Source organism: Cervus canadensis, chromosome 24, assembly GCF_019320065.1.
Source record: "Cervus canadensis isolate Bull #8, Minnesota chromosome 24, ASM1932006v1, whole genome shotgun sequence".
NCBI lineage: Eukaryota > Metazoa > Chordata > Mammalia > Artiodactyla > Cervidae > Cervus > Cervus canadensis.
In genome coordinates this window covers 36,706,766-36,730,974 of record NC_057409.1, presented here as the reverse complement: position 1 = coordinate 36,730,974, position 24,209 = coordinate 36,706,766, and the positions used below count along the sequence as shown (strand labels likewise).

Below are 24,209 nucleotides of genomic sequence, written 5' to 3'. Positions count from 1 at the left end.
AATATTTGAATCCACAGCAATGAATTTTTCACTCAAACTGCTTCACTTGACCCCATCCCTACTTGTTTTACTACCAGATAAAACATCTAACAATCCACTTATAAACTGTTGTATAGGGTTTTGACTATGACAACTTAAGTAAAATGGCAGTTATCAATGAGATAGTCACCCAAGTTCACTAAGGAACTATAAACAATAAACCACATTTTCTAACAGCATGATTCAAATGTTCTTTCTCTAGTTGTAATAATTGATACCCACAACTTGCTGGTTTGGCAATATTTCTGCTTTGGCAAAACAAGCATGGTTACTTTCTTGTGGTTACCATTTTACAATAAATTCTCCCATCAGAGAACTTTCAAGCTTTCTCTGCTTTGCCAAGCTTGCTTCCTTTCTGGTTTACACTTCTAATAATTTTCATGTGCTCCTTCTGCTAAACCCCAAGGGTGGACTCCTGACCTCCTTGCTAGAGGTGTGAATGATGCCAGGGTTAGTGACTGCTCTGCGGTTTCCCAAAGCTCCTCCTCCCTAGACCTTGACAGTTCTTCAGATGCCAAGGTTGGGAGGCAGGACAGGGGACACTCCTAGGGTGCAGTTCCGAAGGGAGGAAGCCGAAATCTGGGGGCTAAGGAGGCCACGCAGGGGACCTGCGTGCGATGCGGAGTTTGGACCCTTTTGGCCATCCCAAGACTGCTCAACCTGACCCCTGCACTAGTCTCCCGCCCGTGCGTCCGGCGCGGGCCGCTGTCCACAGTGGGAGGTGCTGAAAGCAAGGAGCGGGCGCGGGGGCGGCGAGGCGGACTGCTCCTCCGAGCGCCCCCCTCCTCGCTCCGCGGCTCCTCCAGCCCTCCCCTCCTCCTGCAGCCATGTTCCGCGCTCGAGGAGGGGCGGGGGAAGGGGAGAGGGACGGGGGATCAGGGCGGAGAGAGTCTGCTCTGCCTCGGGGAAGGAGGGGATGAGAGTTGGGGAGAGCAGAGGGAGGAAGAGGCGGGGGCAGCGGCTAGCGAGGAGCCAGCGCTGAGTCCTGCAGTAGGACTCCCAGGAGCCACCATCATGGTGAAGAGGAAGAGCTCCGAGGGCCAGGAGCAAGACGGCGGCCGTGGTATCCCCTTGCCCATCCAGACCTTCCTGTGGCGGCAAACCAGGTGAGGGGCGCAGAGGGCGCACCGCGGGCGCCCAGGGCTGGGGGCGCTCCTGGGGCCGCTGGGGTTGTGGTCGCTGCTGCTGAGGCCGCGCCACAGCTTGCAGCTCCCTCTCTGGGGCTGGAAAGCAAGCCCTCCAAACCCGCTTAAAAACACGCATTTAAAAAAATATTTCAGTGAAGTTTGACGACAAGCAGATTGGCAATATACGTTATTTAGGGGGCGAGAGGGCAGAGAACCTAGGAGGAGGGGGCGGGGAATTAGGGGAGATAATTATGACTGGTTGTGCTCCTGTGTCCAATTCCCCCTCCGTCTCCTGCTGTAATTCCAGCCCGTTGACCTGTTGTTTTTCCAGCTCCTGCTTGTCGAATATCTGCTATGCCCACTTGTTAACCATTTTTGCTCGGATCCAGCTAGTGTAATCTTCCTGGTTAAAGCCTCTGAGAAGACTCATTTTTTATAAGAATTTTCTTTTTCCAGAAAAAAAAAAAACAAAAACCTGTAACCTATTCCAATAAACAGGAAACAAGGTTTCCATTATTATTATTATTGTTAGAGATTTGTCAGATAAGAAATTAGATTCTGAAAATCATAACCCACAAGCTGGGTTCATTCTTCAGTTTTGAGTATGACTGTACATATGAGTAATGCAATACTTCTGACCACTGGCAATTTAGGATCCAATTAGATAAAAAGTCTTCAGAATAAGAGTTGATACAGAAAATGTAGAAATTCAGACCTTTTTCGTATATGTAATTGCACATAAAAAAGCAAATGTCAGCTGTTTAACACCTGCTCATTAACAAGGCATAGGGAGGCATGAAATTTGACTTTTGCACGTCTTATCCGTTGAAAAATGTCATAAGGATGCTCTAATAATAATTTTGCCTGTGTTTATAATAATTATCTTTCTTAATTTTTCAGTGCATTTTTGAGGCCTAAATTGGGAAAGCAGTATGAAGCCTCTTGTGTGGTATGTGATATTCATCATTTAATGAGTATTTCCACATATCAAGTGGTAATTTGAAAGAATGATGTTACATGTACTGACTATACATGTTAATTCACTCAGCGAACATTACCGAGTACCTACTATGTGCCAGACACACTTCTAGATGATGAGATGGAGCAATAATCAAAACAAATAAAGGGTTTGTATTCTACTGGGAGGGGGATGGAACCCTCATAAATGAACAAAATAGATAGCCAGCCAAATGGTGGTATATACTATGGAGAAAATTTAAGCAAGAAAGGAAATTATAGAGCACTAGGGTGAAGTTTTCATGTTAGAAGCAGTGGATAGATAAGGCTTGCCTGCTTATGTGACCCTTGGACAAAGGTTTGAAGGAAGGTACTGAGGAACAGCTGAGAGAAGAGCAGAGGGAAAGTGAGTCTAAAGGCCCTGAATGGGGAGGAGTGGAGCGGAAGAGAGAGTGGGGAGGTAACAGAGAATCAGGAGACGGAGGGCAAGTCATAACAGTCAAGTCCTTAATCAGCAAAATTGAGAAATGTCATCAAATCAACAAGACGTTATTTTATGTAGTGGAAGCTCATAAAATGCAAGCCTATGAACTACTCAAAAGTAATATGCAATATTGAACTTTTATGTCTTCCATTTTTTGTGCAACTCCAAAGTGGATGATATGAAATAATTATGAAAATAATGCTATGAATATTTATGCAAAATAGAGTGCACTTGTCCTGACATTCTAAGGAAATCTCATGACTTAAAAATTGTCTTTTTACAAGTTGAAGACAAGATAATAAACTGTGAAGCAAAATTAAAATGGGATTTTTACAGACTTCATTAAAAATTGGAGCTCACATAAAGGTATTTACATTGTATGTGAAAGTGAAAGTCACTCAGTTATGTCTGACTCTTTGCAACTCCATGAGCTGTAGCCTGCCAGGTTTCTCTGTCCATGGAATCCTACAGGCAAGAATAATGGAGTGAGTAGCCTATCCTTTCTCCAGGAATCAAACTGGGGTCTCCTGCATTCCAGGCAGATTCTTTACCATCTGGGCTACTGGGGAAGCCCCAAGTTGTATATATTATAGCCTAAAAGTAGAAACCTACTCATTTGGATATTGACATGATATTTGCAAATAACCAGACAGAGAATAGATGACCTTCTAGTAAGGAGCTCTGAAATGTGTTAAGGCCACAAACTATTACAGAAGCCAACTGGAAAATTAAACACCCCACATACACACACATATATGCACAAAACACAGTCAACTAGGAATTTATTTTTTTGCATTTCCTGCTCTTCACAATTGTCACATATACTTTTTATATCTAACTTTTTAATGGAATTTATTGTACTAAGCTCAGGTTAAAGTAATTTGACACTTAAATCTCTGCGTCTTCCTCAAACCAAGCTTACAGTTATACTAGCTTAAAATAACCCTGACTTTTCTCTCTTCTTGGCAAAGATATGTCTGACATTTTAATGTAGTCACATAATATCGAGTAACTAAGTCACATTCATAGCTGCAGATAGACAGTGATATAAGTATAGAAAACAATTTCCCTGGTTTAAAATGACAAAAAGTTATATTAGTAATATTTAAGAAGAAAATGACAGTAAGTATCTAAAGCTTCCTGTGGTTATAAGGTATATAACTCATTCTCTAAAAGTGCATTCATCAAGACTGTATAAATCTTTATTATCTTTAATGTCTAACATACACACCCTTTACTTAATGAATAGTTAGGAACCAAGGGCTGAGGAATTTTAAAGTGTTTGGATCTGCCTTTATCTAGTTTCTTTAAGAAAACCCCAGAGACTACATCTCTGATCAAACTCCTTACCAAACCCCAGCATGCCTTTCATTATGAAAGTGAATTTGTTTTCTTTCTTGAGTCAAATTGAAATAGCTTTCTTTGAAGAATCTCTGTATTAAGTCATATTTTTCTTGTATATCCTAATAATTCCAATAATACAGCTTGAGCCCTTGGGACTGGTATCATGATTGTGGAGAACACAATTCACTAGACCATTTGGGACATCAAGTAGCAATCAAGTTCTGTTCATACAAGTCAAGTGTTTATTAAGTTTATTCTAATATTTGGCAACTACACTTTCCCCAACACCCTACAATAATATCTTCCTCCACCTTCAAAAAGAAAAAAACAACTCAATAGGTCAAACTTGTTCTGGGGGAGGGGTAAGTGCTTTGCTTGCTGAAAGTACTGCATCCTTGACCAGGACGGAAGATTTAATAAACCAACAAAGCAAGAAAATGGCTTATTTTCCTCCTCTCTCCCTCCCTTATTCTCTCCCTCCTTTTCTTTATTTATTCAATAGGTAATTAACTATCTTATGGTTCCAGGCATTATATAAGGGGTGTCCTATGCCAGGTCATTGCTAGGCACATGGAGTAATTCAGGGACTCCAAAATCAGATCTCTTGTAAGAGGTCTATCTTATTTAACATTTGTTGCATGTTCACAAAAATTCTGTCCCTCCAGATACTTTTACAAAAGACATCTCACCTTGGTCTGCAGCAGTGATAGCTCCTTTAGACGATCCAACCACATTTTATAAAATACTACTTCTAAACACTTCATACAGTTAAATGTGGTGTACTCTTTTTGATGGGAGCTTATTTTAGTGAAATAAAAATCATTTAATAATTCTGGCCATATACTTTGGATCAAAAACTTAAAAATGGTGTACTCAGTCGTGTCCAATTCTTTGCAACCCCATGGAGCCCCGCCAGTCTCCTTTGTCCATGGGATTTTTCCAGGCAAGAATACAGAAGTGGTTTTTCATTTTCTTCTCCAGGGGATCTTGTTGATCCAGGGATCAAACCTCCATCTCTGACTCCTGCATTGGCAGGCGAGTTCTTTACCACTAGCGCTACTTGGGGCCAGGCGGCGCTACGGGTAAAAGAGTCTGCTTACCAGTGCAGGAGGTATAAGAGAAGTGGGTTCCATCCCTGGGTTGGGAAGATCCCCTGGAGTAGGAAGTGGCAACCCACTCCTGTATTCTTGCCTGGAGAACCCCATGGACTGAGGAGCCTGGTGGGCTATAGTCCATAGGGTTGCAAAGAATCGGACATAACTGAAGCGACTTAGCATGCAGGCCAACTGGGAAGCCTGTTTGAAAATGGGTAGATAATAGGAAATTATCGTTGACTCATTTCAAGTCAACATTTACAATGAAATGCATTGTGAGTGCTCTCTAAAGAATTTGGACTAGTGATTTGCAACTTTTAGGTTACACAATACCTTGTCTATTTTTCCACCCATCTGAATCTCTAATTTCTTATTTTAATCTTTTTTTTGTGTGTGTCTACAGTCCTTTGAAAGAGTGTTAGTAGAAAACAAGCTGCATGGCCTCTCTCCAGCCCTCTCTGAAGCCATCCAGAGCATTTCCAGATGGGAACTGGTGCAAGCTGCTTTGCCTCATGTCCTCCACTGCACTGCAACCCTGCTGTCCAACAGGAACAAGCTAGGTTGGTGCACCTGCATTTCTTCTCCAGAACACACCATTGTCCTCATTCACGGTAACGCTCATAATAACACCCACAATAGCAACCTGTATTACTACTTTCCCAGGCACTTGGCACACATTCTCATTTAATTCTCACAAAATCTCCCTTAGTTTCATATCACTGTTATCTCCATTTTGCCAATGAGGGAACTAGCTCTCTTTTGAAAAATTTTTTAATTTTGCAGGTAAACTGTGAATATTTTCTCCTTTTGAACATTAGAATATTATAGAGAAACTAAGGACTCTTGCCTCTTCAAGATGAGTTCTAACCAGAGTTGTCCTTTAGTCCTCCGAATGTCTAAAGCAACCACCTTCATGAATTTGGTGTGCTCCCCTCCAGATCTTTTCCCAAGTTTGTAGTAATGTGTGTGTGCATGCATGCCTGCACATATGTGTTATTTTTCTTGCTTAGATTATTTTGTAGATTGCTTTTCCCACATAGCATTATGTGGGAAATATCTATCCCATCTATCGCAAGCTCTTCTCCATCTGGTTCCTTTCCCTTATGTGGCTCTTTACTCAAGTGTTCCCTTTATAGAGGGGCATTTCCTAATCACATCAGGCCTTCCCAGGTGGCTCAGTAGATAAAGAATCTACCTGCAATGCAGGAGACTCAGAAGACATGGGTTTGATCCCTAGATTGGGAATAATGAGCATACATGCATGCAAAATGGAGTAGCTATCTTCAGAACCAATAGTCTTAACCATTGTACTCTTTATTTGGAAATATATGTGGGTATCTGGCTGAAGAGACATGAGGCATGCAGTTTCTTTCCCTGTGGCAACATATCATTCTATAAAGACTGCAGCCAGTTAGAAAGTCCCCAAACAAGAATGGACCCTTCTCACAGTGGCTGTAAGTGGTACAGAGAAATGCTAGTGTCTCCCAGGAAATCAAGCCACAGAACCTTAAAGCAAGGATGTTCTTCCCAGATGCAAGGCTGACATCATTGTCCTGGTCACAGAGTCTGCCTTAACCTGACTGTGTGGTTGTGCTATGCAGGACACCAGGATAAACTGGGTGTTGCTGAGACAAAGCTCCTTCATACCCTGCATTGGATGCTCCTGGAGGCCCCACAGGACTGCAACAGTGAGCGTTTTGGGGGCACAGACCGAGGTTCCAGCTGGGGTGGCAGCAGCAGTGCTTTCATCCACCAGGTTGAAAACCAGGGTTCTCCAGGGCAACCTTGCCAAAGCACCTCCAATGATGAGGAAGAAAACAACCGAAGGAAGATTTTCCAGAACTCCATGGCTACTGTGGAGCTCTTTGTGTTTCTGTTTGCTCCTCTGGTACACAGGATCAAGGTAAGCAGAAAGCTGATTAGGGTTAAGGGAGACTAGAGGTCAGGTGAGGGTGGGCTTCAGATGATATTTCCATATTTGTGTGCCCATGTCTTTGTATGAGCTTATAGGAAGAGAGCTTTGTTTCTATATTAAGATATTAACCATTATTTCAAAACCATGATTCTCCTACTTAAAAATCCTTGATAGGTCTCCATCTACCCCTTGATAATGCCCAACATATTAAATATGACATGTAAAGTCAACCATGATCTGGAGCTTAAGTCCTCTCAACTGACCACTGCCAATCCCTACTGCCCACCCCATGATCCAGTTCTGGGAGCCAGTAACCCATTCCCTGAATATGCACTTGCTGTTAGCTCTGCCCTCCTTTTGCTCCGTGGTTCTTCAAACTTCAGTGTCGTCATTTCCATGAAGCTTTTCCTCTGACCTTCCCCCATGGAGACCTAGTCACTGTCTCTTTTGTATTTCCAGAACATATTGCAGGGTCTAGAGCAGAAGCTTTTACTTTTTATGTGCTGCAGACTTATTGACAGTTTGGTGTACCATGTATGAATTTCTTTTCAAAATATTTTTTAATGCATAAAATAGAAAACGTAGTTCATGGAAACAAATTGTATTAAAATACAGTTATATACAGGTACCCCTTGGATCTGAAAGAGACAATATTACCTGAAGTCACTGTGCTACCACTTTCTAGCTGTGTGATGTAGGTGATTTCACTTGACCTCTTGGATCCTCCGTTGCATAAAATTTTGGATATTTAAACACAGGGTGAATAAATGTGAAGACACAGTACGTGAAAATACATGGGGAAAAAAAGTCAAGTACATGGAAAGAAATCAAGAACTATTTGTTACTTCTGAGAATGAATAAATTGCAACATTCCATCTGAGTGCTCTGATAAGACATAGAAGGAGTTAATACACTCAACTATTCTTTAACAGAATATTAGGATCCTAATGAATGTTTAATTTTTGCAATATATTATATATATATGATGGAGGAGGAAATGGCAACCCACTCCAGTATTTTTGCCTGGAGAATCCCCATGGAAAGAGGAGCCTGGTAGGCTGCAGTCCATGGGGTCGCAAAGAGTCGGACACAACTAAGCAACTAAGCACATATATATATGAAGCTGGTTGTAAGACCATTAACAACCATTATGGGGGGGATGGACCAGAGAGGCTTTTCATCCATTTTATTTTCAGTTAAAATTCACTTTTGATTGGTTCTGTCCCATTGCTGATAGGACTAGAACTGAAATTACCTGTGGACTCTGAAAGTGCTTCACATGCACTGGCCACGTTGTCTATCAAAACTATTTAAAAAAAAAAAATCAAATGTGATTTAATTAAATTTCTGCTTTAAAAACATTACGCTTTCTATTTTTAAAAGTGTTTGATAAAGGTTACGCTTAATGGAAACGTTACTGAGAGTGTCTCCCTGGCCAATGAGACCTGCAGGACGTGAATTCTGCCCACCTGCCTGGCTTCATCTCTCTCAATCTCACTGGCCTCTCTCTTGTTCCGAAACTTGCAGGCTCAACAAAGGCTCACCTTCAAACCCAAGAAGGTTGTCTTTGCTTTCAGATCTTTGCGCTGGTTTTTTCCTTCTATTTGAATCATTTACTCCCACCTTCCACCCCTAGATTTTCTCATGGTCATGTTCTTCTCGTCAATTTACTCACCGTGTAGTTGTTACCAACCCAGCAGTGCTTCCTTGGCTACTTAAGTGCCACTAGGACATGATCTACGTTTTTCATTGTTTCCTTCTTTGCACTTATCAGTACCTGAATTTATTTTTTATGTTTCTTCACATGTTTTTACATGTAAACATGTATGTTCTTTACATGTAAACATGTTTACATGTTTCTTACCCATCACCCCCACCAAACCCGAGGTTCTTGAGCAAAAGGACACACAGCGGTGTCTGATGTGTCTAGAATAGTGTCTGCATATATGAGACAATCAATAAATATTTAATGACTGTCACTGAATAAACCCAAGTTACTATCAGAAGCTGATCCAGGTGCTAAAAGTAGCAAATACGCATAGGCACATAGTCCCTTAAATAGAAAGGGCAAGAAAGAAAACTCCGTAAGAAAAATATCTATTTGTAAAGAATAACATATCTATTTGTAAAGAAATATTATCTAGATTAAAAAATTTGGAAGTCTCCAGAATGACTATAATTTTATTTGGAAACATGCAGAGTGTCAGTTTTGGAAACAGTCCTGAGTTAGAATCAGTGCTTGCTGCTTTGTATTCTACATAGAAAGGACATTGAACAATTAACTTCTTTAAGCCTCAGTTTTTTCAAGTATAAATTGAACATGAGAATAATTTTATGGAGTATTGTGAGGATTAAACAAAGTGCTTACCTGATGCACAAAAAGGCATCAGTAAATGATAGTATTTAGCATTGGCACTTTATAGCTATCAGCATTATGAATTATGAGTAGACAAGTAGCCAGATCTTCTTTCAGGGGAGACTACACAGATAGTTGAGAAAAGCTGGCTCAAGGTCCCCAAGTTTATCTCTGGCCTGGGATTGGAGTATTTATAAGGAGGTAAAACAATCCCTATAAAACATGGCACTGTGATTAATACATAGTATTGTATTCTAACAATTATTGCTGGCTATTATTACTAGCACTATTGTTTTTATCATTTTTCTAGATGCCATAGGGAATAAAAATATTAATGAATCAATAGATTTCCCTATAAGGCTTTTTTTTTTTTAATCTGAGTGAGGGGCTTGCTTTTTTCAGCGGGGAATGTATAATCCCTTGATCGGAGTTGCTCAGTTGGGGCACCATTGGCATTTGGGGTCAGATAATTCTTTGTCCTGTGCTTTGTAGGATGTTTAGTAGCATCTCTGGCTTCTACCCACTAGATGCAGTAATACCTCCTCCCTCTGATTTGTTATAAACACAAATGACTCTAGACATTGCCAGATATCCCTAAGGAGTGGGGAGGGGTGAGAATTGCCCTGGATGGAGATCCACTGACCTAGATTTTTCATTTGCCTGCTAGTTATCAGGCCCTATCTTCCTTCCATATCTGTGCTCTAGCCATGTCAACTGCTCCTCATCAGCACCATTAATGGCCTCCTTATTCTTCCATTGCATTTGATCTTCAGAACTCCAGCCAAAGATCAAGACCAAAAGCCACCTTTTCTTTCCAGCCCCAGCGATCTGCATGCTCCTGGGGCAGAAACCAACAGCCATCTAGACTGGTATGCCTACACATTGTGCCATCAAGCTCCATGCGATGCCCCACTTGTCAGTCCTTGTCTTGTCTCCCTCAAGTCCCCACCCCATGCTCACATAGACAGTGTTGTAGGTTGAGGCTCTTATAGGACATGGTGTTCTGGGAGTCATGAAGGGCTGAAATCCAGTCTAGGCATGAGCCTGTGCTTCCACTTCTCACCTTCCCAAACCCTTCCACTTGCTCCTGCTTTCCTCTAGTATGTAACAGTTCTCACCTATCATTTCTCATTTTTACAAACACCCACAGGAAGGTAGATTTTACCAAAGAGGAAACTGAAGTCCAGAGAGGTGATAATCAAGCTCATTAAGTAGGCAAGGTGGGATTCAAATCCAATTCCATCTGACTTTCTACAAAGCTATACTGTTTCTTGCTTTCTGTGCTAGAACTCGTCTAACCAGGGTCATCAGCCGCCTTGGGCTATTGAACCTAATCTTGACTTTGCTGTCTTCAATTCATTAAACCTCAGCTGCATTTGAACTAACCTTCATTTCTTCTTGAAGATTTCCATTCCTCTGGAGACACCACACTCTGCCAGTTTTTGTTGCATCTCTGGCTCTTTCTGCTGTCTCCTTTGAGAGCTCATCTTCTTTGCCTGCCTCTCTAACATTGGGGTTCCCCAGAGATGCAACCTAGGCCCTTTGTACTTTCCACTGTATCTTTTCTTTGGAAGACTTCCTCTCCTGCTTCATTTATTTACCATTTGTGTCCTGATAGGCTGAGGTCATCTAATTTTCTATTTCTAAACTAGCCTTCTCTCCTGGCCTCTAGACCTTTTCAACTAGTTTCTCCAAATAGATGATCGATAGACATTTCAGATTTTCCCTGGAATGAGCTCTTGTCCTGATGTTCTGTATTTCAGATGATGGACCCATTCACATAAATGCAAAACCTGGGAGCTTCCTTTGATTACTCCTTCATCCTTACCTACACATTCTGCTAATCACAGAGTTCTACACATTTTGTCTCCTAAATATTTCTAATTTTTTTTATCCCTATTTATTCCATAACCCAAGCTTTCATCATCTCTTCCTTGGGCCTCTTACTTGGGCCAGTGTCTAACTGAATTTACAAGTCTCCTGGCTTGTCTCCTAAAATCCAACCTTAACACCAAAGTGATCTCTCTAAATGCAGATCTGACTATATCACCAATATGCTTAAAGTAATTTGCTAATTTCTCGCTCTACAGAGGGTGAAACTCTAGCTTCTTTGTGTGATAAATGGGGCCTCCATGTTTTGTGTTTTTTTGGCTACCTCTCCTGCCTATGAGCGCCAAATGCTTGAAGGCTCCCTGAGAATATAATGTGGTTTATTCCAAACCTATTTTCATTCTGGTCATGTTACCTGGAATGCCCTCATAACCTGCACTTCTGCCTAGAAAATTCCTACTCATTCTTTGTAATTTCATTCAAGATCTAGGCTCCCCTCTTCTCTATCTGTATAATATTTTAGATGTATTTTTATTGTTATTTTTAGTTTATTTATTATTCTTATCTCTTTGTGTGTCCATCTCTCCCACTAGATTGCAAATGGTTTGAGAATAGAAATTATCATTGTATCTGGGGTAGTTAACATTAATGTTTGTGTTTAGTAGATATTTAATAAATATTTGTTGAATGAATTAGTTTACTAATTAACAAATACATCTAAATGACTCATTCTTTTGTAGGACAGTGTATAATTCAATGGATTTTAATACTTTTAACTTAAAACTAGCTCAAATATTGTGTAAGAAAATTAATATTCTGAATATTCTGTCAAATATTATAATTCTAGGCCAAATATAAATGACGACATGTGTTACAACTAAGGAATCCACTTTAAATATGCTGTCAGTATTTTCTTGATTTGATTATATTCACTTATTCCTTCAGTAAATATTTATTGGATGTCTACTGAATGCTAGGCACTGTTCAAAGTGCTGGAGAAACTGCAGGGAATTAAACAAAATACAAGCCCTCAAGGAGAATTTTATAAAATTCATATGTCTAAAGTAAACATCTTTAAAACAGAATTTAAAATAATAGTTGTTTAAGCAGATGTCTCTAAGTTACTAGAAAACACATTTAGAATTGCTTCATGTCATCACAGAAAGATTTTCATTGCAAGCTAGAAAAGAAACTGTAATGTGAAAATGTTGATTTTTTGAATGTTTACACCTTCTGGTTTTTCTTAGAAGCTTCCCAGACCATTCACCCCACAGTTATTTGAATGATAAAGAGCACCTTCTCCAACTACAGAGCATGTGTGCATATATCACACTGAGTGAGCCATTGAAGGGGACTCTAGAAGTGGAGTTAGCTCTCAGAGTTTATGCGTACATCCAGCTTAAAAGGATGTACAAAGGAACACATCCACATAAGAGCTGGCCATAGCTTCTGCAGGTATTTGGGTCTAAAGAATGATCAGACTGAGCTGGTGTTATTTGGAGAGTCTAATATATGTTCAGTTAATCAACAATTATGTATTGATATTCAAGGAAAAATACACAGAAGGAGATCTCAATTTATCTTCAAGAAATATACAGTCTAGCTGGAAGTATATCAAACAAAAAACAAAATAATGACAGTGACTGTCACTGAGTGGTAATTGTCACATTGAGAGCAGATGTTAAAAGCCAGGATGTCAGTTTAAGAGAACTCACTTCCTGTTGCCATGTCCATTGGAGTTTTGTGCCAAGACTACTTAGAAGAAACATGGAAAAGAACCCATCTCTGAAACTAAGAAATTATCAAAACCTGACGAATTGAGCATTCTGCATTTCCGGAGATAAATCTGATATACTTTGCACACTGTTAATTCCTTGCTTGCTGGATCTAATACCACACATGATATCAGGCAGTCTTCCCCATGTTTCTTTCAAAGGAAGAGGGATTCTTTCTCTTTAACTTCAGACCTGTCCATCCAGTTGTTTACCCAATAAGTCTGCTGCTGCTGCTGCTGCTGCTAAGTCGCTTCAGTCGTGTCCGACCCTGTGTGACCCCATAGACGGTAGCCCACCAGACGCCCCTGTCCCTGGGATTCTCCAGGCAAGAACACTGGAGTGGGTTGCCATTTCCTCCTCCAATGCAAGAAAGTGAAAAGTGAAAATGAAGTCGCTCAGTCGTGTCCGACTCTTAGCGACCCCATGGACTGCAGCCTACCAGGCTCCTCCGTCCATGGGATTTTCCAGGCAAGAGTACTGGAGTGGGGGTTTAATGTCTAACAGACCTCTCAAGCTTAACATGTCTAAAACTAGACTCCTGATATCCCCAGACTTGTTTCTTCTTCATCTAGCCCATCTTTATCAGAACCTTGAATAGGACCAGGTACACAGTAGGTGGCCTGTAAATGTTTGTAGAATGACTGTTGAATGAATTTGACCAAATGCTTTATGTGCTTTTCCAATATGGCCACTAGGTGCTTCTCCGTAATGAGTACCACTGTGGTGCCAGGATCTTGGTCTGTAGCTCAGATTCCCCTCTATACCAACATAGAGATTGAGTCAGGGATTTCAGCTAGTCTTTCCAGTTGAGGCTTCCTTTGGTACTGAGCTGCATTGATTCACCATTTGCAGAATCCTTGTCTTCCCAAGTTTTTCAATTTTTTGCTAGCTCTCATTCTTCTAGATCAGTGGTTTTCAACCGTAGCTAACGTGGGAGTCACTAGGGGGAACTTAAGCAAATCTCACAGTGATTCTAACTTAATTGGTCTGGTTAGGGGAACAAGTGAGACCTGAGCCTCCTAGGTTTTAAAAGCTCCCTGGGTGATTATACTACGTACAAGCCAGGGTTGCAAATCACCACCCTAAGTGAATTCCTGGGTCTCAGTTGTGCTCATTAATCTGCAATCACACTCTCTGCTTTCATGTCTATGTTGATTTGAGAGGCTGCATTGTTGAAAATGTAACCTCAGAGTGTTATACGTTTGTACTTAGACAACTGCATTATAAACACCTCAGCCACTCAAAGTGATGTAATGAAGCAGAGAATGTGCTTCCTGGCAGAGACCTTCAGTGGTAGACAAATTGAATGAGTATGGGTTGTAAAGTCAGTGTAATTCAGCAAATGTTTATTGAGCACCTATTGTGCACCCAAAGCCTAACACTGAATTTAGTATTGTGATGGTGACAGAGGCTGTGGAGGAGGAGAATCCCAGCTACATCTCTGCCCTCAGGGAATTAGATTGTTGAGAAGGCAGCAAGAAAAAATAATATACTAAGAAGGGTCTAACTGTAGGTTACTGATTCCATGAAATGCAAGAACAAGAGAAGGACTGGAGAATAGAAAGTCAAAATGGCCAGCATCTGAGGATATTGCCGTATGAGAGAGAAAGAGGACAATTAAATCATTAAGAGGGATAATATCAATATCAATAACCATAAGTAAAGAGATCTGCCTAGGCCCTTGAAATAAAAAGGACTCATTGAGTGCTAATAGAAAACAATAATTTGTATTTTGTGCTCTGCCCAAAGTTCCATCTTAATTAATTACTAATTTTGCCTAAAGGAGATCACCATGATTTTTGTAGTAATTATGATGACGATGTGTGTGTGCTCAGTTGTGTCCAACTCTCTGCGGCCCCGTGGACTGTAGCCCACCAGGCTCCTCTGCCCATGGAATTTTCCAAGCAAGAATACTGGAGAGGGTTGCCATTTCCACTTCTAGGGGAACTTCCCGACCTAGAGATAGAATCTGAGTTTCTCCTGTGTCTCCTACTTTGGCAGGCAGATTCTTTACCTTTGCGCCACCCAGGAAGCCCATTATGATGATAATTTAAGCCTATTGGTTTACCCTAGAAACACTCATCTGAGTGAGGAAAGAAGATCTTGAAGATCAGCCCTACTTTGAAAATAATCTTATGAATGATGTTCTTTTTTAATACAATCTTTAAAAGTTACTTTCTGTTTGTAGTTATTACAAAATATTGGCAATATTCCCCATGTTGCACAGTACACCCTTGAGCCTATCTTACACACAATAGTTTGTGCCACAAACTATTGGGTGAAAGATGTTAATTGTTGCATTGACTGTTCCCTTCAGCCAGTTCTTGGACATAGATCTTCTTTGTCTTCTTCTAGGAATCTGACCTCACATTTCGACTGGCCAGTGGACTTGTTATATGGCAGCCCATGTGGGAACACAGACAGCCTGAAGTCTCTGGCTTCACAGCGCTGGTGAAGCCCATCAGGAACATCATTACAGGTTTGTGACTCAAACACCTAGTGGGATGGTCTCAGCATACATAGGAATGAAGGTGATGGGTGGTTTGCTCTTAAGAAACCAAGAGGAAGAAAATTCCTCCAGGGAGTTGTCTAGGGGCCCCTGGGTGCAGGGTTCATTTACATGATGAGAAACTCTAAATCAGGAGCACATGCTGTGGATAGTATGACTTTGGGTAAGTCATTTAAACTTCCTGTGCCTCCATTTCCTCATCTGTAACATGGGAGTTACAGATATAACTCCCATATAAATATGGTAACAAGTACTTACAGGATTATGATGAAGAATAAATGAGCTGATATATGTAAAATTGCTTAGAAGAATGCCAGGCACATAGGAAGTAAATAAGTGGTAGCCATTATTATTATTTCATGTTAATCATAATTATGATGGATGGAGTAGCAGCGCCTTAACAGTCTTGCTTTAGTGGAGGTTTGTTGTTGTTTGCTATCAAAGCATTTCACTGCTGGGATTGTCTAATGAAAGAGTCCTATTGTCGAGCTGTGGAAAGAGTACAACATGATAGCTTGAAAAGTGCCTGGAAAGCTCATGCTTCACCCCAGATCTTTTATCATGTATATAACCTGACCTCCCCCAAGTGCTTTTATGTCTTTAAGTTTTAGTTGCTCAGTTGTGTCTGACTGTTTGTGACCACATGGACTATAGCCTGCCAGGCTCCTCTGTCCATGGAATTCTCCAGTCAAGAATACTGGAGTGGGTAGCCTATCCCTTTTCCTGCAGATCTTTCCGACCCAGGAATTGAACCAAGGTCTCCAGCATTGCAGGCAGATTCTTTACCAACTGAGCTATCAGGGAAGCCCCAGATTCCATGTTCCTTAACATTTTCATCTGTAAAATGGGTCTGGTAATATACCATAAGCTACTATAGGGTTATTGTAAGTATTAAATGAGTTGATATATGTAAAAACACTTAGAAAAGAACTTGACAGATATTAGGTAGAGTGTGTGCTCAGTCACTCGGTCTTGTCTGACTCTTTGTGACCCCATGGACTGCAGCCCAATAGGATCCTCTGTCCACAGGATTTCCCAGGCAAGAATACTGGAGTGGGTTTCCATTTCCTACTCCAGGGGATTTCTGACCGAGGGATTGAACCCACATCTCCTTCGTATCCTGCATTGGCAGGCTGATTCTTTACCACTGAGCCACCTGGGAAGCTCATGTTAGGTACTATGTGGATGTTAACTGTTACAATTTTCAGTATGGCTAATTTTTTAGCATCTTAACCTATCGAGTTGGACAAATAGATGAAGAAATCTATATTGATAACCTAGAAATGCAAAGATTTTTTCATCGGTCGTTTGATTTCTCTTACAATACATGCTATTAAATGTCTTCTTTCAAGGTTTTAATGATCTATTAAAATGGGTTTTTGATTCAAAAAAGAGATGAACTTCCCTGATGGCTCAGATGGTCAAGAATCTGCCTGCAGTGCAAGAGACTCGGGTTCAATCCCTGAGTCAGGAAGATCCCCTGGAGGAGGAAATGGCAACCCACTCCAGTATTCTTGCCTGGAGATTTCTATGGACAGAGGAGCCTTGTGGGTTACAGTTCATGGGGTTGAAAAGAGTTGGACACAACTGAACATGCAGGCACACATTGAAACATATACGTTATCATATGCAAAAAATAAAAGAAAAAAGGAAATAAAATACCTTACATAACTTATATAATCTTATAAAATTTGTGATGAGATTTCATCCATATTTGCAGCTAAGAGAAGCTCTCCTATCAATAGTCAAAGTCAGACCTGTGAATCACCAAATCAAGACACAAGACACCGAGAGGTGAGTATATTATAACCATAAGAAGAAAGGTAGATATTCCTTGAACACAGCGAGGTTTGAAGGGTAGGATTTGACCAGTGCTTTATCTTAGTAGCTAGCATGTAACACTTAATAAATGTTAGTTATCATTATTCATTCCACATTAAAGTATCTTGTTCTCAATTACTGAATCTCCTAATATTTGCTAGGCAACCCTAATATAAGTAACATAATACCATAGCAGATGTGGAGGAGGAAGTAGAGAGGAGGCTTAAGATGCAGTCCTACCCCTAAAGGAAACTAAAGTTTAAAGACAAATCCACATAAAACAGAAGATGTGTAATAAAACAATATAATTTGATGTATGTTCACCATGCACTACTTGATTCAGAAAAGAAAGAAATGAAGGCCAGGGTAGTTCAAAGTCACATAGAAATGTATACCATCATTAATTTAATATGTGTTAGATGACCTCCTTTCACATTCAGTTCAACATGTGGAAAATATAATTTACTGTTATCCATCAAAATTGGATCCTCTTTCCAACTCATGCATTATTGCCAGGATTATTATTATTATGCATTATCATCATGCTTTTTACCCTCAAAACTGAAAATGTTAACATCTTGATATGTCTCCTACAGAGCAATTGCTAAGTATAGACACTGTGCTTCATATGCTATATTTCGTCTATTCTCAGATATAAATTTTTTTCACTTTTAACACATTTGAAATATAGTGTATTTTTCATGATCTTTGGCCTCTTACAATCTCTCTGCCTGGTATAAATTTTGATGCGATTGTCATTCTTGTGCAGCAAAATGTGATCATTTCGGCATCTAAGTTTGCAGAATCAGGGTCAGTGGCTTAGGAGAATGTCAGAGGGGATAGTGGAACACTCATAAGAAATAACACTCTTGATGGAGTGTAAATTATTCTGTGGGAAAAATATATATCAACAGCTCTGAGTTGAAATTTATAAATGTGAAAACATTTTAGGAATACCTACACCAATTTATTTCAGTTATATTTTCCTTTTTACATATACATGGGATGTATTTATACTTCTCAAGCGGCTCAGTGGTAAAGAATCCAGCTGCCTATGCAGGATATACAGGAGATGTAGGTTCGATCCCTGGGTTGGGAAGATACCCAGGAGAAGGAAGTGGTAACCCACTCCAGTATTCTTGCCTGGGAAATTCCATGGACAGAGGAGCCTGGTGGATTACCATCCATAGGGTCACAAAGAGTCACACAAAAACAGCATGCACATGCATGGGGTGGATATATAATCAAAAGATCTGCATAAATAAGGCTAAGTAGACCTTTTTAATAACTATAAAATAAAAAGTCCTCACTACTAAGAACTTAACTAACAGAATTTTTTTTTTAGATCATACATAAAATAACAGTGTCTTATAACTGAAGACATCTTGGATACAATGAAATACATAAATTCAACATTTCAGTCTTTTTAATCCTCTCCATTTGATTTCTTGCTGAGTTATATTGTTTTCTTTTCATTCTGTTGCTAGATGTGCACTGCTATCTTCTAAATCCAGGTCCTCCTGTGTAGATTGCAGCTGGAACCACCTGATTGGATTTTCTACCTCTAGCCTCTCCTACTTCATACAAATATAGTTCATAATGCCTGATTAATCTTCCTAATGCATCATTTATTTATTAACTCATCATTCCACAGAGGCTCATTATATACAAGGCCCCATCCTTTTATTGCATCCTTTCCTCCTTAGGTGCCTTTAGTGGGTCCCCTCACCGCAAGACCAAACTCCTCTCCCTGGTTCTCTGTGCCTTCCACCACCTAGCATCCTCCTTCTTAGGTGACCTCAATTATCCCTTCAGTTAGTAAAGCGCTGCTCCCAGGATGCAGGGCTTGCAGCATTAGCCTCTGAGGCTTTGCTCAGACAATTCCCTCATACTGGATTGCTCTTTCCTCCCTTCACCTATCTGAATTGTATCTTTCCTTTAGGGACCAATTTAGACCTTGAGCCCCCTTAAACTCTCATCTAATTGCTTTAACCCGCACTGTCCAGTATGACAGCCACCAGATCCATTTGGCTACTGAGCACCTGAAATATGACTATTTTGAATTGATCGAATAGTCTAAACTGGTGTTAAGTGTAAAATGTACACCATATTTTGAAGAAAATGTAAATATCTTAGTAATATTTATATTGATGACATGTTGAAATTAAAATTTTGGATTAAACAGAATATATAGTTAAAATTTTAATTTTGCCTATTTCATTTCACGATTTTAAAAATAAGATATGTGTCTCCTATTTGTGGCTTGCATTGTACTTTTTTTTTTTTGCATTGTACTTCTATTGAACATGATGCTATAATCTGTGTTTACTTGTTTTAAAACTTAACTGTAAGTTCTTGATTTCAAGGCTCAAATTCATCTACTATATTTTTTATCTCCAAAGCATCTAACATGAAACATACATAGTATGTTCTCGCTTAAGGATTCTTTGATCAAATTCAGAAGACTTATTTTATCAAACTTCTAGCTGTATTCTATTCTTTCTATGCATCATGGTTGAACAATACTTTCTTATTTTACATGAAAATACAACAGAAATTGTAAGGGGGTAAAATTCTGTGATCAGTTTTTGTGGCTCTATCTTTTAGCAAAGAAATTTATCTGTAACACTGATGGGAAAATATCTCACATTGGGCAGAATTACATTTATCAGATAAATGTAATTAAAGTAAGCTACTCTGTCAATAAAGTGAAATGAATTTGTGCTTACAAATAAAGGTTATTGTATTCAATTGGGAAAATGTCTTACATCTCCCCTCTGATGAATGATGAAAAGCTCTGAACCTTGCACTTTTGTTTTCATGTTTTGGCTTTGATTTGATTAGCTGTTTCTCACTTACCCTTGTTTTCTGCCTCATGCCTCTATTCCATTCACCTCAGTACTGACATATCTTTGACGAATTATTGTTTTGTAGCTCTTCTTCTGTAGATACTGGATATGGAGGTGAAAAGAGAAAAGAATCAAGGGCAAAATGAAATAAAGGACATAAAAGTACTTAGCCTAATAGGCTTCTAATGATATAGGGGCTTTTTAGAAGCCTGTTTCTCTTCCTTCTTAGATGAAGGCAAAATCCCTTTGTCTATGACATATTTATGCTGCAAATTTTGTTTAATTTAAAAAACAATGTATGTATAATATGATAATTCTAGAAGATATTCCTGAAGGAAAAAAAACCCACTAATCTACTATCTCCAACCCCAAAAGGGACTCCAGGTGGTCTGTGAAACGTTCCAGTCAGATTCCATTTCCCCCAAGGCCACCATTTCAGGCTGCCACCGAGGAAACTCCCTTGATGGAAGTCTGTCCTCCCAAACTTCCCAGGAAAGAGGACCATCACACTCCAGGTACATGACTGCAATATGATGGACAAAAATGTATTTCCAGATCCTCAAAACTAAATATGCATTTCCAGCTACTTGTATAGCCTCTCTGTCTCTTAAAATGTGTAAATGTGTGATATTTGTATACATATTCTGGGTCAAAGTATAATTAGGTGAATACATCCAGAAATGAGTTATAAATAGCTCATTTAAATACATCCAGGCAGACGTGGTAAGACATGATTTAATGAGATGTCTGAATTGAATAATATTTTAAATATTTAAAAGCAGAAGCTCAAATGATGCTACCAAAAGATTATGTTGCAGGAATGTGAAAGGATCAACTTTAATGTATAAAAATACTTTATACTAGCAGATCCTTTTATTAAGAATGGGTGCCTCTAAAGTATGCACAGGGAATTCAGAAGTCTGTTCTTTGTGAACATTCCAAAGCTGCCTCTGTTAACTGGTGTCATAGTGAATTTGCTTACCAATGCCTTCTCTAGGGACAAACATTAGTCCACTTCTTCCTGCTCCCTGATGAAATTAAGGAAACCTGGATTCATGAGGTTTGCCTTTGTGGCCATCCATAAACTCCACTTAACAGGGGAGGAGACCATTTGTATATACCTGTTTTCAAATAAGGTTACTGTCTAATGGATAGTGTTTTAAAAGGAGGTATGTTTAAAATACCTTTATTGAAGTATAATTTATATACCATAAAATTCACCTTTTTAAGTGTACCCTTTAATGGCTTTTAACAAATTTCCAAAATTCTGCAACTATCAACACACTTCAGTTTCAGAACACTTCTATAACCCCCCCCAAATATCCCCTCTGTCTATCTCAGCCACTCCCATTCCCACACCCTGATCTGGATGATCTCTTATCATGCCTTTTGTCTATATATGGTTGCAATTATGGATACTCCAAATAAGTGGAATTATACCATGTGTGGTCTTTTAACAGTATTTGACTTCTTTCCTTTAGCATGGTGTTTTAGATCATTGCATATGTCAATAGTTCATTCTTCTTTATTGCTGTAATATATCCATACAACAATATTCTGTTATTTGGAGGTACTACATTTTGTTTATCCTTGCATCAGTTGACGGGTGTTTGGGTTGTTTATAACTTTTTTGTCTATTGTGAATAACACTTTGACGAACATTATATATAAATTTTTGGATGAGCGAATGTTTTTAATTCTGTTGGATAGACACCTGGGAATGAAATTGCTGGGTTGTATGGTAAATTTAAGTCTAATTCTTTTTTGAGAACTATCAAACTGTTTTGAAAAATGGCTATACCATTTTACCTTCCCACCAAAAATATCTGGGGGTTCATTTTTCTTTATATCCTTGACAGAATGTGCTATTAGTTGTTTTATTATAGCCTTTCTAGTGGGTGTGATGTGGGATCTGACTGTGGTTTTAATTTATATCTTCCTAGTGAGCAATGATGTTAAGTATATTTTCATGTCTTTTATAAGCTATTTGAGTATCTTCTTAGGTGAAATATCTATTTAAACATTTTGCCCAAGTTTTAACTGGGTCATTTGTCCTCTTATTATTGAATTGTAAGAGCTTTTATGTATTCTGAATACAAGTCTTTATACCTCTCCCCACCCTGGAAAAAGATCCATAGATATTTCCTCTCAGTATTAGCTTGCCTTTTTGTTCTAAAATGATCTACCTTCTTCTGGCACCAGACAGATAAAAGAGAGTAAACGCATAAATAAATTATTTTCAGTTTAAGAATAAGAAGGCAAACAGGACGGGGTGGGCTCTTTCTCTCAGACACCTAAATAATATGGAGGAGATGGCCTCAGGAAGATCTGGGAAGAGCAACCCAGGCAGAGGGAACAAGCCTAAAGGCTTTGAAGTGGGAATAAGTTCAGTGCATTCCAGGAATGGAGGGAAGGCCAGTGTGACCAGGGGCTAGTGATGAGCAAGTGGGCAAGGTGAGGGAATCAAGCCAGACAGGCCATAAGCGGTCAGATCAGGGAGCAGCCAGGAGGCCATGGTCAGAAATCTGAATTTTGTTCCAGGTGTGATGAAAAGTCATTGAAGTTGTTTGAGCAGTGGAGTGTAATGTCACTGAATTATACCTCTTAAAGATCACTCCAGATGGTTTATGAGAATAGACTTGGAACGAAAAGCAGACACGGAGATTAGTTAGGAGACACTTGCCATGGTCTGGGTGGGAGAAGAGATGGCTTGGTTAGGGTGGAGGTAGTAAGGGTAGAAAGGCTGAGGTGAGGCTGCAGTTGGGACATATTTAAGATAGAGCTGCCGTGACTGGATGTGAAGAGTGAGAAAAAGGAAAGAATCAAGCATAGCTTAAGTTTTTGGCTTGAATAACTCTGTGAGTAGTTATTAAATTTATGACAGGAGGAAGACTGAGAAAAATCATGTATGAAAGTATTCTGAACCTACTTTCTTCTACCTGTGTCTGTGGCCCCCACCGGATTGTCCAAGCCACTCGTCACCTCCTGCCTGGAGCCTTGCAACAGCCTGCTTATTAGTCTCCTCTCATTTACTCTTGTAACTGCCCAATAAATGATATACAGTCACGAAAAAACTTAATCATGCCACTCCTGTACTTTAACTTTTTCAATGGCTGCCCACTGGTATCAAGATAAAATTCAAAATCCTTGAAATACCCCCAAAGCTCCACACTATCTGGCTGCTTTCAAGTTCTCCTGTCTGACATCAGGCGATTACTCACATCCTATTGCTAGACTCCAATGTCTTTTGAGTTCTTCACATGCAATGTACTTCCTCTTTAGCTCTGAGATTTGGAGTATGTTATTCCATCTGCCTGGATGGTTCTTCCATCTCTCTTTATTTAACCAGCTCCTCATTCTTCAAGACTCAATTTAAATATCATTTCCTTACTTCCTAGAGAAGCTTTGGCAAATTTTAAATCTGATCACAGAACTCCCTGTGTTCTCTTATAGTACAAATGGCAACCATAATTCAAAGACCTGTGTTGTCTAATAGATTAGACAACAACTAATAAATTAGTTGTCTAATAGTTATCTCCTTCACTGGACTGTAAAATGCATGAGCAAGGGACCAAATCTCCTTTATTCATTGCTCTACTTCTAGTGCCTGGCACATGGCCTTAATGAAGGGCACTGAATAAGTGAATAAATTTAATCTTCACAACAGCTGCACAAAGAAGACACTGTTCTTGTTTTAAAGATGAGGAACTGAAGCAAAGAGAGATTAAATGACTCATTCAAGAACACACAGCTAGAAAGCAGATCTAGATTTGAGCTTAATCTAGACAGTTGCATGGTCTACACTCTTCACTACTCTTCCACAAGAAGACTGGTCTTTAGGTGGAGCACAGTGGTTCCTATAGCAAACTCCCCATCTTCTGAATTATGTTTTTATGGAAGCCTCTTTGTTTTTGATCCCTCATTAAATTAAAGGAGGAACTGTTGTGGTTCTTTGCCATAATTGGTCATTTTGGGGAACAAATGCTTAACATCACCTTCCCTGACCTCTCCTAATAGACCTGAAACTCAGTCCGTATTTGGTTCTGACCTACTTGGATCTTTCAGTACTTTAACCCGCATGGCCATTCTATCCTTCCTGTCACTTTCTC

General features: G+C 39.6%; 1 protein-coding gene across 15 annotated transcripts in view; it reads left to right on the top strand.

Moving 5' to 3' along the window:
• The first annotated feature begins 631 nt into the window (after positions 1-631).
• Positions 632-24,209, top strand: part of UNC80 (unc-80 homolog, NALCN channel complex subunit) — a 222,378-nt gene continuing 198,800 nt past the window's right edge. For 7 of the 15 annotated variants that reach the window (XM_043445612.1, XM_043445611.1, XM_043445610.1 and 4 more), the window contains exons 1-7: positions 632-1,145; positions 2,067-2,115; positions 5,449-5,605; positions 6,647-6,948; positions 15,277-15,400; positions 17,151-17,224; positions 20,476-20,615. In XM_043445612.1, the coding sequence (XP_043301547.1) occupies positions 1,054-1,145; positions 2,067-2,115; positions 5,449-5,605; positions 6,647-6,948; positions 15,277-15,400; positions 17,151-17,224; positions 20,476-20,615 (938 nt within the window). In that variant the 5' untranslated portion in view covers positions 632-1,053. The remainder of the gene's footprint in view (positions 1,146-2,066; positions 2,116-5,448; positions 5,606-6,646; positions 6,949-15,276; positions 15,401-17,150; positions 17,225-20,475; positions 20,616-24,209) is intronic. The other 8 variants (XM_043445618.1, XM_043445614.1, XM_043445613.1 and 5 more) reach the window with 2 other exon arrangements.